This window comes from Oncorhynchus masou, chromosome 12 (genome assembly GCF_036934945.1).
Source record: "Oncorhynchus masou masou isolate Uvic2021 chromosome 12, UVic_Omas_1.1, whole genome shotgun sequence".
Lineage (NCBI taxonomy): Eukaryota > Metazoa > Chordata > Actinopteri > Salmoniformes > Salmonidae > Oncorhynchus > Oncorhynchus masou.
Genome location: NC_088223.1, coordinates 55,791,990 through 55,806,134, shown reverse-complemented (window position 1 = coordinate 55,806,134; position 14,145 = coordinate 55,791,990). Strand labels below are relative to the sequence as shown.

Sequence of the window (14,145 nt, the reverse complement as noted above, 5' to 3'; positions counted from 1 at the left end):
TGGAGTATGGCTAGACGGTACACTGTCCTTCTCTCAGCACATATCAAAGCTGCAGGCTAAAGTTCAATCTAGACCTGATTTCCTCTATCGTAATCGCTCCTCTTTCACCTCAGCTGCCAAACTAACCCTGATGTAGATGACCATCCTACCCATGCTAGATTACGGAGACATAATTTATAAATCAGTAGGTAAGGGTGCTCTCGAGCGGCTAGATGTTCTTTACCATTCGGCCTTCAGATCTGCCACCAATGCTCCTTATAGGACACATCAGGGCACTCTATACTCCTCTGTAAACTGGTCATCTCTGTACACCTGTCGCAAGACCCACTGGATGATGCTTATTTATAAAACCCTCTTAGGCCTCAATCCCCCCTATCTGAGTTATCTACTGCAGCCCTCATCCTCCACATACAACACCTCTTCAGCCAGTCACATTCTGTTAAAGGTCCCCAAAGCACACACATCTCTGGGTCGCTCATCTTTTCAGTTCACTGCAGCTAGCGACTTGAACGAGCTGCAACAATCACTCAAACTGGACCGTTTTATCTCAATCTCTTCATTCAAGACTCAGTCATGGACACTTACTGACAGTTGTGGCTGTTTTGCGTGATGTATTGTTGTCTCTACCTTCTTGCCCTTTGTGATGTTGTCTGTGCCCAATAATGTTTGTACCATGTTTTGTGCTGCTACCATGTTGGGTTGCTACCATGTTGTTGTCATGTTGTGATGCTACCATGCTGTGTTGTCATGTGTTGCTGTCTTGCTACGTTGTTGTCTTAGGTCTCTCTTTATGTAGTGCTGTGTTGTCACTCTTGTCATGATGTGTGTTTTGTCCTATATTTGTATATATATATATATATATATTTATTTTTTCAATCCCAGACCACTGTCCCCACATGAGGCCTTATGCCTTCTGGTAGGCCGTCACTGTAAGTAAGAATTTGCTCTTAACTGACTTACCTTGTTAAATAAAGGTTAAGTAAAACAAATATGACGTGTTTCTAATCATGTCCTTGTCTTCTCTAAGATGTACAGTATGTTATTTCTTATGCATGGCTATAGCTGCCCAGGCAATAATAATATAGTGTTTCTATCAGTCCGTCTCTGAATGGCTTGGCTGGTATGTTTCTGCTGAGGGCTGCAGGTGGCAGACCAAGCTAAGCTGAGATGTGTGTGAGCCTTCCAGCACAAGCTGTTCACTGGCGCCCTCTGTTTGTGTACTGGTGGTAGTGGAAGGTGGGATGATGGGAGTTTTCTCTGGCAGAGTCTGTAGGAGGCTTGTATTTGACCTGTCTTACTCAGCCAAGAGATGTATCCATTCGAAACCATCAGTGCTTGACATGATTTGTAGAGGTTATTTTTTTGTATGTGATGTGATGTTCTCTTTACCTTAAATATAACATCACAAAGGGAAATCAGTCAGTGTGTCAATGACCTCACAGAGGAACATTTATTCTGTACTTTATTGTTGACTCACAATATTAAGGTTACAGTGCACTCACTGTCTCTCAATCACAATATAACAGTAACTGTTGACAAAATGACATGACAGAGGATTCTCAACCACAGACAAACACAACCGTTCAAAAGTTTGGGGTCACTTAGAAATGTCCTTGTTTTTGAAAGGAAAGCACATGTTCTACTTGTCCTCTTGCTCAGTTGTGCACCGGGGCTTCCCACTCCTCTGTCTATTCTGGTTAGAGCCAGTTTGCGCTGTACTGTGAAGGGAGTAGTACACAGTGCTGTACGAGATCTTCAGTTTCTTGGCAATTTCTTACCTGGAATAGCCTTCATTTCTCAGAACAAGAATAGACTGATGAGTTTCAGAAGAAAGTTATTTGTTTCTGGCCATTTTGAGTCTGTAATCGAACCCACAAATGCTGATGCTCCAGATACTCAACTGGTTTAAAGAAGGCCAGTTTTATTGCTTCTTTTATCAGAACAGCTGTTTTCAGCTGTGCTAACATAATTGCAAAAGGGTTTTCTAATGATCAATTAGCCTTTTAAAATGATACACTTGGATTAGCTAACATAGCGTGCCATTGGAACGCAAGAGTGATTTTTGCTGATAATGGGCCTCAGTACGCCTATGTAGATAATCCATAAAAAATCAGCCGTTTCCAACTACAATAGTCATTTACAAGATTAACAATGTCTACAATGCATTTCTGATGAATTTGATGTTATTTTAAATGGAAGAAAATGGGCTTTTCTTTCAAAAACAAGGAAAATTTTAAGTGACCCCAAACTTTGAACGGTAGTGTATAAGTCAGGAATTTCTCACTCGTTCACATTATAAGGGCTCCCGGGTGGTGCAGCGGTCTAAGGCACTGCATCTTAGTGCTTGAGGCGTCACTACAGACACCTTGGTTTGATTCCAGGCTGTATTACAACCCGGACATGATTGGGAGTCCCGTAGGGCGGGGCACAATTGGCCCAGCGTCGTCCAGGTTTGGTCGGTGTAGGTCGTCATTGTAAATAAGAATTTTTTCTTAACTGACTTGCCTAGTTAAATAAAGGTAAAATTAACAAAAGGAAAACATTAAAATGATAGGCTAAGGCACCTCGTCATGTGTGGAAAAATAGTGTTTCTCTAGGAATTATTATGGCTTCCCATGCTCAGTGTGATATGATTAGTCACAGTTTCAGTGTGAGCGTGTGAGAGTTGCTGGAGATGCTTGACCCATTTGGATCAGTGAGTCAGAGCAGAGAGAGGATACTCTGGCTGCAGCTGATGAGGAGGAGCTGTGAGGTCATCAGTCATCGCCCAGAGCCGTCTGATTACACCAGAATGCACAGAGGAGGGCAGTGAGGTCATCAGCCATCGCCCAGAGCCGTCTGATTACACCAGAATGGACAAAGGAGGGCAGTGAGGTCATCAGCCCGCTCCAACAGCTCTGGAACTGGATCAGAGTTCAAAGGGAGGAGAGTTGGGATTATCATTCATAGCTCAGGGCTCCAGGACTGAAACACGGTGTAGTAATATGTACAGTAGAAATGTTTGTGCATTGGCACAGAGACACAGACACAAATTAGCAGTCATTCTCTGGCTCAAGCCTTCCTGGTTTCCGTTACTATGTCATACACAACTAATTGACCTTGGAGATGATATGATGCAAGTTTCTGAAATTCAACAGTTACATTCACCTGCTGCCTCATATTCTGTGAATGGCAGGATTGCTCCTTGTATAAAGTCCACCACCAGCTAGTTTTGTACTGTTCAGGTTATTGTACTAAAGACAAACCAATCTCTCAAGCCATAGGAGCATGGGTAAGGGTGTCGTTGAAGGCTAAGCTTCAAGTCAATTGTCACCTGCTTAATGTAGATACAGTATATCATGACACAGACTTAGAAATGAATAGACCTGACTTGCTCCTCTAACATATTGAGGTGTTGGGATGGACAAGGCAGAAATCAGCAGGCACTATGAAATGTGCACAATGTTGGGAACTCATACAATACTGCAGTGAGTCATGGACACTAGAGGGCACCCACTGTCACATCTAGTCATGCTGTTTCTGTGCTCAAAAGCTTCAGCTGGAGGCAACAGCAGTCTCCGGCCGCAGCTTGAGAACAAGAGAGGAGGGAAAGAGAGAGAGATGGATAAATAATTGGAACGAGTGGGGGGATGGTGTCTGATAAAGGGAGGAGTAAAACGAGGGAGATGCCGTTTTGAGTGCAGTTACAAAGAGAGGGTTTGTCTTTAGTGTCCCTGTTGCAGTGGAGCCTGAGGCTGGTTGTGTGTCCGCAGTTGCCCTTGCCGAGGGCACTGTTCTGCTGTGCTGTGGTGGAGGCTGTCTGTCTGCTCTCTCAATTGAGTGCACCTCAGCTGAAATCCAGCACACTTACATAAGCGAGGAGGTCAGGAGAGGAGCTCAAACAAGGATCCTCAGAGAGCGATGTCTGAACAACGTGTGTCCCGTCCGTGTTGGGTGTGAGGTCAGATGCCAAATAGAATGCACCACTGTCTAGGGTTCAGATGTCATCATTATGTTGTGTCAACATGAAGGGGAGTGGAGTTGTGCCATCAGCCTTTTTTCCACTTAGACAGACCCCTCTCCTCCTGCTCACTGTTCTGTGTCCTCCCCTGTACTAATCTTTATGTCACTCTCTGGTATAAATTCAAATAAGCTTTATTGACAAGAGAGGAGCCATCTAATGGTGTAAAGCAATTGATAGTATACAGAAATAACACATTAACAAAAGGCACAAGTTATCAAAATAAAACACATGATAAAGATAAGGACTGGGTCTCCCATACCAGCCCAACTCTCTCTCTCTCTCTCTCTCTCTCTCTCTCCCTCTCCCTCTCCCTCCCTCCCTCCCTCCCGCTCTTTCTCTCTCACTCCCCATCTTTCGCTTTCTCACTTTCTTTCGCTCTCTAATACTGGCTCATTCACAGTATATGTACGTTTATAGCAGTACCTACAGCATCTCTTTTACTCACAATTTCCATATCTCTCTCACACACTGTCTATCTATGTACTATTTTCTTCTGTCTTCTTACCCATCTGTCCATGTCACTCTCTTTGCCTCTCACCTTATCGCTCTGTCTGCGTCAGATAGCTTCTGGCTCCTGTTGATGAGAAGCATCAAGACCCGGGTCTCATTTATAAACGTGTATGCACAAGATATGCACCAAAACATGCTTGTGCCAGTTTTCACGCAAATATTGGCATTTATAAAAACTGAACTTGACGTGAGAATGTGCTTATCCTCCCGCAAACGTTGAAAAATACATGGTAGATGGAAATCATGAGGGTGGTCTATAGAAATAGGTTGATGGACTGTGAGAGTAGCTGAGGGGGGGTTTTAAAAGCTCATGTTCCGTAATAGTTTTTAAAAAATGAAATGAAAAAAAAAACGTGAAAACACGATGTATAATGTTTAAAGTACTATCTATCCAGATGAAGTGTATATCAACATGTCAAGTAACTTTATTCTTGCTATGTAACTACTGCATGGGGGGGGTCATAGTAATAATACAAATAAAATATACTGTCACGCCCTGGTCTTGTAAGGGATTTCTTCCATTGACGGAGAGGCGGACCAAAGCGCAGCGTGGTTATTTTGATTCATGTTTTAATAAATCACTTCACATGAACAAACTTACAAAAACAAGAAATGTGAAAACCCCAAACCGTCCTATTTGGTGCAGACACAGAGACAGGAACAATCACCCACAAACACATAGTGAAACCCAGGCTACCTAAGTATGATTCTCAATCAGAGACAACTAATGACACCTGCCTCTGATTGAGAACCATACTAGGCCGAAACATAGAAATACCCAAAATATAGAACAAACAAACATAGACTGCCCACCCAACTCACGCCCTGACCATACTAAATAATGACAAAACAAAGGAAATAAAGGTCAGAACGTGACAGGTCTTAGTATTTTGTGTTTTCTTTATTATTTTGGTCAGGCCAGGGTGTGACATGGGTTTATTATGTGGTGTGTTTTGTCTTGAGTTTTTTGTAGGTATTGGGATTGTGTATTAGTAGGGTTATCTAGAAAAGTCTATGGTTGCCTGAAGTGGTTCTCAATCAGAGGCAGGTGTTTATCGTTGTCTCTGATTGGGAACCATATTTAGGCAGCAATATTCTTTGAGTGCTTCGTGGGTGATTGTTCCTGTCTCTGTGTTACTGTGTTAGTTTGCACCAGTATAGGCAGTTTCGGTTTTCGTGTTACGTTTCTTGTTTTTGTATTGTTCATGTTTATTCGTTATTAAACATGTATGAAAATTACCACGCTGCATTTTGGTCTGATCCTTGCTAGACCTCGTCGTCAGAGGAAAACCGTGACAGAATCACCCACCACAACAGGACCAAGCGGCGTGGTGACAGGCAGCGGCAGGAGGAGCAGCGATCACAGGACTTCTGGACTTGGGAGGAGATCCTGAATGGTAAAGGACCCTGGGCACAAGTTGGGGAATATCGCCGCCCGAAAGCAGAGCTGGAGGCAGCGAAAACAGAGAGGCGGCAATACGAAGAGCAGGAGAGGCAGCGATGTCAGGATTTTGGGACATGGGTGCAGAATCTGGACTACACTACTTGGGAAGAGATAGACAGGTGTCCGGTCGACCCAGTGAGAGTGCCGGAGCCCGCCTGGGATTCGATGGAGCAGTGCGAGGAAGGTTACAGGAGAATGAGGTTGGCGAGACAAACACGGCGGAGTGAAAGGAAGCCCAGGAGTCAGCACCAAAAAATTATTGGGGGGGTGGCTCACAGGGAGTATGGCGACGCCAGGTAGGAGACCTGCGCCAACTTCCTGTGCTTACCGGGGGGCTAGAGAGACCGGGCAGGCACCATGTTATGCTGTGGAGCGCACGGTGTCTCCAGTACGGGTGCATAGCCCGGTGCGGTACATACCAGCTCCTCGTATCGGCCGGGCAAGAGTGGGCATCGAGCCAGGTAAGGTTGGGCAGGCTCGGTGCTCAAGAGCTCCAGTGCGCCTGCACGGTCCGGTCTATCCAGTACCACCTCCACGCATCAGCCCTCCGGTGGCAGCTCCCCGCACCAGGCTTCCTGTGTGTGTCCTCGGCCCAGTACCACCAGTGCCAGCACCACGCACCAGGCCTTCAGTGCGCTTCACCTGTCCAGCGCTGCCAGAGCCTTTCTCCTCTCCAGCGCTGCCGTAGTCCCCCGCCTGTTTAGCGCTGCCAGAGCCTTCCTCCTCTCCAGCACTGCTGGAGTCTCCCGCCTGTTTAGCGCTGCCAGAGCCTTCCTCCTCTCCAGCGCTGCCGGAGTCTCCCGCCTGTTTAGCGCTGCCAGAGCCTTCCTCCTCTCCAGCGCTGCTGGTGTCTCCTGCCTGTTTAGCGCTGCCAGTCTGCATGGAGCAGCCAGAGCTGCCAGTCTCCATGGAGCAGCCAGAGCTGCCAGTCTCCATGGAGCAGCCAGAGCTGCCAGTCTGCATGGAGCAGCCAGAGCTGCCAGTCTGCATGGAGCAGCCAGAGCTGCCAGTCTGCATGGAGCAGCCAGAGCTGGAGCCAGTCTGCATGGAGCAGCCAGAGCTGCCAGTCTGCATGGAGCAGCCAGAGCTGCCAGTCTGCATGGAGCAGCCAGAGCTGCCAGTCTGCATGGAGCAGCCAGAGCTGCCAGTCAGCCAGGATCTGCCAGTCAGTCAGATTTTTCTCGATCCGCCAGTCAGCCAGGATCCGCCAGTCAGCCAGGAACTTCCGGATCCGCCATTCAGCCAGGATCCGCCATTCAGCCAGGATCCGCCAGTCAGCCAGGATCCGCCAGTCAGCCAGGATCTGCCGGAACCGCCAGTCACTCAGGATCTGCCGGAACTGCCAGTCTGCCAGAACACCAGCCAGCCAGGATCTGCCAGAGCCAACTACAGGCCTGAGCCTCCTCTCAGTACTGAGCCTCCTCTAAGTACTGAGCCTCCTCTAAGTACTGAGCCTCCTCTCAGTCCCGAGCTTCCCCTCAGTCCCGAGCTTCCCCTCAGTCCCGAGCTTCCCCTCAGTCCCGAGCTACCCCTCAGTCCCGAGCTACCCCTCAGTCCAGAGGGGTCCTTGGTGAGGGTTACTAGGCCAAGGTCGGCGGCGAGGGTCGCCAATCAAAGGACGCGATGCAGGTGGACTAAGACTTTTTTGGAGTGGGGTCCACGTCCCGCGCCGGTGCCGCCACCGTGGACAGACGCCCACCCGGACCCTCCCCTATGGGTTTAGGTGTGCGGCAGGGAGTCCGCACCTTGGGGGGGTTCTGTCACGCCCTGGTCTTAGTATTTTGTGTTTTCTTTATTATTTTGGTCAGGCCAGGGTGTGACGTGTTTATTATGTGGTGTGTTTTGTCTTGTTTTTTTGTAGGTATTGGGATTGTGTATTAGTAGGGTTATCTAGAAAAGTCTATGGTTGCCTGAAGTGGTTCTCAATCAGAGGCAGGTGTTTATCGTTGTCTCTGATTGGGAACCATATTTAGGCAGCCATATTCTTTGAGTGTTTCGTGGGTGATTGTTCCTGTCTCTGTGTTACTGTGTTACTGTGTTAGTTTGCACCAGTATAGGCTGTTTCGGTTTTCGTGTTACGTTTCTTGTTTTTATATTGTTCGTGTTTAGTCTTTATTAAACATGTATGAAAATTACCACGCTGCATTTTGGTCCGATCCTTGTTAGACCTCGCCGTCAGAGGAGGAGATAGAAGAAAACCGTGACATACACAAAAATAAAATAAATAAAAAGTGAGGATAGGCTACCATTTGTCCCATCTCTCATTTAATTGGACCCACTTCACAGACTGCAGTAAATATATACGCTATTTCAAGTATGTTCTTTGCGATCTGGTCCGAAGCTTATAGTTTAAATGATAGGCACCACAGCATATTCAGGTTCGGGAAAAAGCAAATGCAAAACGTTTGAATTCAACAACCCTTTTCCAGGTCCACAACAATTTGCAGTTGTTTTTGTCTTTCAGGAACGGTCAGATACAGCAAGTCACAAGAAAACATTCTGCCAACACCTCCAACGACATTTGATCAAGTTCACGATTGCTATTTCCTTTAGATAGCCCACTGTCTTGGCCTAATTTCAATACTTCCAAAGTATACAGCAAATCAGAACTTTATTGTCACCGTAATGGGCGTTATTCAGCCGGAGTTATCATGTTCGTTCACAATTTTACAACAGGTCGGATTTATAACGGTTAATGTACGAAGTGCGCCAAGTTTATAAATATTTTTGTGCGTGCAGTCTATTCAGAAATGTTGTTTAAAATGGCAACGTTTACAAATGAGGCCCCAGGATATTAGAACAAAGATGTGTTTTAGGGACCTGCCATTCCTGAGTCACTAGGAAGGGTTTATTGTATATTTACAGAGTGAGGCTGAGATCTTTCAGAGTCCACAGCAGGAAAACTCTTCTTTGTGAGTGTAAGGTTGGGAAACTATACACATTTTCTCAGTGGAGACTTTCCAGATGTTATTTTCCCCCTTTCAGTATCCAACAAGGTAACATGGCATGATATGTAAGGGTACGTTGCTGGTGTGCAGCAACAGAATCTCTAGAATTGATTGGCTATGTTAGATTTGTCTATGTAACCTTTCCACGCAGTATTCCTGTGAGAGTTCAGCTCAGATGTCTCGTTTCCTCTTCTTGTGATGAGGGCAGGGATGTGTCATTAGGATGTGGGGTTTGGGGATGTGGGGTTTCCCTGGCATGTGGAGAGAGGACTACGGATATGGCTGCTCAGTGAATTAGTGGTCTGCAATCCCCTGCCTACTGCTGGAATAAAACCCATGTCCCAAGATCCTCTGATTCTCTGCGAATGATCTGTTTTCACTAATGCATAGACCCACTTGGGTTTAGATTGACAGGTCTATGGGCCTGTGTTGCAGATAATGGGCTTTCAAACCGGTCTCTCTCTTTCTCTCGAGCACGCATGCACACACGCATTCCATCATCAAAAGTCAAGTAAACAGTGCCTTTCAAACAGTGGCTTTTGTTAACCTTACAAGCTCATAAAGTGGGCAACACAAGCAAGCCGTTCAACGGCCTGTTAGATACGGCGAAAGCTATTGATACAAATTGACTTCACCGCTCACCGCTCAGAGTCATTAACGCGAGCACTAAGTTGTGATGTATCGCATCACCTGTATTTATTTTGCTGATGTCAGCTCCCAAAGTGTCTCTCAGCAAATACATGACCTTTACAACACCATCCTTCTTGAAGTCTGGTCATCTCCTGATTTTAACCACAAAGACAAGCTTCTTACTTCTCTGTAGAAAAATAATATTTGTATTGTGTAATGTGTTAATAAGGTCTATGTATTCCATTTGTCCTTAATTAAGGAGCAGGTTTGTGTTTGGCAATTTACCAACGTAAAAATATGACTACTTACTGAGAAGTTCCGAAATTACAGTATATTTACTTTATGTTAGTTTGCCCAATGAGAAAGGAAGATATTGCATTTAACGCCATATCTTTACAGTGAATTCGGCCAGTCTTATAACATGTAGAGATGTTTTAAAGACAAGACGTTTTAAAGTCTCCATTAAAAGGCATAGGTCTACCACAAGTTCCCCATTCGCCAACTCATGTGTGCAGGACTCAATCATCACTCTGAATAGACTGTCGTTTATGTCATCAGTTTCAGAGTGTCAGATGAATTTGCTCCAGTTTTGTTGATGGATGCACAGAGAGCGTCCCTCGGGCGTGCTCGACAGAATTACCCGAACTGTCTCGTGTCAAAGCTGTTACTTGTAGACAATGATGAAGATGATGACAATCATGCTGATGAATACCATGATGATGTGGGTGGGCATCATGAAGATGATAATGTCCACGATGAAGATGGTTATGGTGATGGTAAAAGTGATGGTGCTGGTAATTAGGATGATGATGAAGAAAATTAGGGGTTGCCTAGTACTGCGTGCACAGTGGTGAAACCGAGGGGAAGAGAAGTCGGGCTTATTGGAGACACCGCGGGCATTTTAGATGTGATTATTTGAGCTGACACTCTGGGGTCGAGCACTGACAGCAGCGATCCTTGTGTTAGAGAAGGTTGAGGATGTCAGGGCGATGCACGTGATCTGCTTCGGTTATGTTCCCTGCCAAAATGTGGAGGTGTTGGGTGCGCGATAGCAGAGTCGAGAGCTAATATGAGAGCCGCTTTAGGGGAATCCGCCATGCAGCTGTTTCAATTCAAACAAAGGAGGTCAGGCAATTACGGTCCCCAGAACGTGCCTCGTTTGAGATACCTGTTGTAAAATTTGACTGCAGGGTTTTGCTTCGCAGCATGGGGTAATTGCATATTTGGTATAATGATAAAAAGGGTCTCGGGAATAATTGGTGGGGCAAGCCTGTATTATGAGCAATCACATTAATCATTTCATTTTCAACCATACAGCTGTGTAGGTTTCCCATCTCCATTTAAACGAGTGATGCATTACAGTAGTTATACAATACAATGGCACAATCACACGGTAAATGGCTGCAAATAAAACCAATCAAAGGCAACGGATTTGGTGGGGTTGTATTCAGTCGCTGTTCCTTCTCTTAAGGTGCTGAAATTCATCCAGCCAGCGGTCTTTAAGCACACGGCCCCTCCCCCCGACGCTCTGTCCCGACACCATCACACTAAGCAGTGGATTGAGAGAGAGACGGGGATAAATGGATGGGGAGGGGGCGGTTGCACCATTGGGGAAGAGGAGAGAGAGAGAGGGCGATACCGAGCACCAGTGGCAGGCAAACACACCCGTCAGCCGCGTGCAGAGGAGAGAGAAAAAGGCAGCACTGACAAAAGAAACATGGATGCATTAGAGAAGTATCCAGTCAAACAGATAACGGAATGGATGTGCCGTTCTTCTTGCACCTAACGGGGAACGAATTAGCCTATTTTAATGCGGTGGTGCGAGGCGAGGTATTGCAAGCTAAAAAGGCGGAAAGCAGTATTTAATCCGTCTGCGGATCCCATGAGCTTGCAATGGCTGTTATGGGGATATGTAGCTGTATAGGAAACAATGTGGCTCTTTCTTTTGTTGTATTATTCTTATTGTGTGGCCTTTCACTTGGACAACTACGGTACTCTATTCAGGAGGAATTAGAAAATGGAGCGGAGGTGGGGGATCTTGTGCAGGACTTGGGGTTGGATATTCGAAAGCTCTCCAATCGAAAGATAAAGGTAACCACCAGTGGAAAACGGTATGTGGATGTCAATCCCCAAAATGGGAAATTACTTGTCAATGAAAGAATCGACAGAGAGACGCTGTGTGATTTGAGCAGCACCTGTCTTATACATTTAGAGGTGCTTGTTGAAAACCCATCCGAGGTGCACAATGTCGAGGTGGAGATTGTGGATGCGAATGACAATGCGCCGCAGTTCCCTAGTGACGAGTATCAATTGGAAATTGCAGAATCGGCATTACCAGGGTCTCGTTTCCCCATTGAGAATGCACTGGATCCGGATGTGGGATCCAATTCCGTTCGTCTGTATCGACTCAGCCCAAACGAACACTTCGCACTTGATTCCAACAAGCCCTCCCTCAATAGCAAGAACATTGAGCTCGTGCTCAAAAAGCCCCTTGACCGTGAGCTGGCGCCTTACCACCAATTCATTCTGACTGCTGCAGATGGCGGAACACCAGCAAAAACCGGTTCAGCTCTAATTAATGTGCGAGTCCTGGACACCAATGACAACGTTCCTGTATTTGACAGCTCAGTGTACAAAGTCAAATTGTTAGAAAACTCACCAAAAGACACACTGGTCATCAAATTGAATGCCACAGACCATGATGAGGGTACCAATGGGGAGGTCTATTACTCTTTCAGCAGCTACACTCCAGAGAGAGTCAGACAGATGTTCAGCATGGACAGCAACACGGGAGAGATCAGAGTGAGGAGCATTGTGGACTATGAAGAGACCAACTCTTATGAGATGTATATTCAGGCCATGGATAAAGGCCCTGGTGCTGTGGCAGCCCACTGTAAGGTGGTGGTGGAGGTGGTGGATGTGAATGACAATGTCCCAGAGATAGTCCTGTCTTCTCTCTCCAGCCCAGTGAGGGAGGATGCCCGGGCTGACACCGTGGTGGCCCTGATCAGTGTCACAGACCGGGACTCTGGTGCCAACAAACAGGTGAACCTGGAGATACCGCCGGGCCTGCCCTTCAAGATCAAGTCCTTCAGAAACTACTACACCCTGGTCACCTCCGCCTTCCTGGATCGCGAGACCACTGCTGCCTACAATGTCACCCTTAGCGCCACTGACGGCGGCACCCCACCCCTCTCCTCCCAGAAGACCATACAGGTGGATGTGGCTGATGTGAATGACAACCCGCCGCGCTTCGAGCAGACCTCCTACACGGTCTATGTGACTGAGAACAATGCCCCCGGGGCCTCGCTGTGCACCGTGAAGGCCCAGGACTCCGATGTCAACGAGAACGCACGCATCACCTACACCGTCCTCAATGACAACAACCACGGTATCCCCGTCACCTCCTATGTATCTGTGAAGGCCGACACGGGAGAGGCATACGCCCTGCGCGCCTTTGATTACGAGTCACTCAGGGAGTTCCACTTCCAGGTCAAAGCTCAGGACGGGGGCATCCCGCCCCTCAGCCGGGTGGCCACTGTCTACATCTACATCATGGACCAGAACGACCACATTCCTGAGATTGTCAAACCTCCAGGCAACGGCACACGCTCTATAGAGACAGTGCTGAAGAATGCTGAGGCTGGCGTCCTGGTGACCAAGGTGGTGGCGTACGATGCAGACGCGGGTCCCAACGCCTGGCTGATCTATGTGTTGGATCAGTCCACAGACTTGGACCTGTTCAAGGTGCATGAACACACAGGGGAGATCCGCACCACACGCAGGGTCCTGGAGGATAACTCCACCTCCTTCAGCCTGACTGTACTGGTGAGAGACCACGGCCAGCCTCCTCTCTCTTCCACCGCCACCGTCAATGTGGCCGTCATGGAGGTGCCACCCAAGGTGACCCCTGACCCCAAGAGGGTCATCCGGCCCCACAGCACCCTGCTCTTCTCCAATGTGACCCTCTACCTGATCGTGGCCCTGAGCGCCACCACCTTTGTGTTCCTGGTGACCGTGGTGGTGCTGGCCATCGTGCGCTGCCATGCCTACTGCACCCAGCCTGGTTCCTGCTCCCCCTGCTGTGTGTCCCAGAAGACCCCCCCTGATGGCGGGAGCAGCAGCACAGTAGGTGGTTCTGGGGGTGGAGGTGGTGGTGGGGGACAACCCAATAACAATGTGGCGCTGCGGAGAGACCTCAAAGTGGAGCCTCACTACATTGAGGTGCGTGGGAATGGCTCCATGACCAAGACCTACTGCTACAAGACCTGCCTAACGGCCACCTCAGGAAGCGACACCTTCATGTTCTACAACACAGGCCGGCCCATCAGCGGCACCTGGGGTTCCGAGCGCTTCTTCACCGGCGGAAGCGGGTTTGTACGGAGACTGAGCATGCCCGACGCTTCATTGCAAGTCTGTCCAGAGGTGCGTCATTTTTTACCTATCAAATGATAGACAGGTCCTGCATGGCATTCCAGAAGTAGTCTCACAATCTGTCACCTCTCCAGATTACATACTAGGCTTTAATATGTATTGGTTACTGTATGTTGGTGCTGGCTGTCTTAAATGAGTGTTTTAGCATTCCGTCATACCACTGTTTTTGATTCTGT

At 47.5% G+C, this 14,145-nt stretch overlaps 1 protein-coding gene across 2 annotated transcripts in view; it reads left to right on the top strand.

Annotated features, from left to right (window-relative positions):
• Window positions 1-14,145, top strand: part of LOC135550466 (protocadherin alpha-C2-like) — a 41,246-nt gene that overhangs the window by 7,176 nt on the left and 19,925 nt on the right. The window contains exon 1 of one of the 2 annotated variants that reach the window (XM_064981308.1): window positions 11,123-13,960. The exons of the other annotated variant lie outside the window; for it this stretch is intronic. Coding sequence (XP_064837380.1) covers window positions 11,429-13,960 — 2,532 coding nt within the window. The 5' untranslated portion in view covers window positions 11,123-11,428. Of the gene's footprint in view, window positions 1-11,122; window positions 13,961-14,145 lie in introns of those variants that run through there. 2 annotated transcript variants of the gene reach the window in all.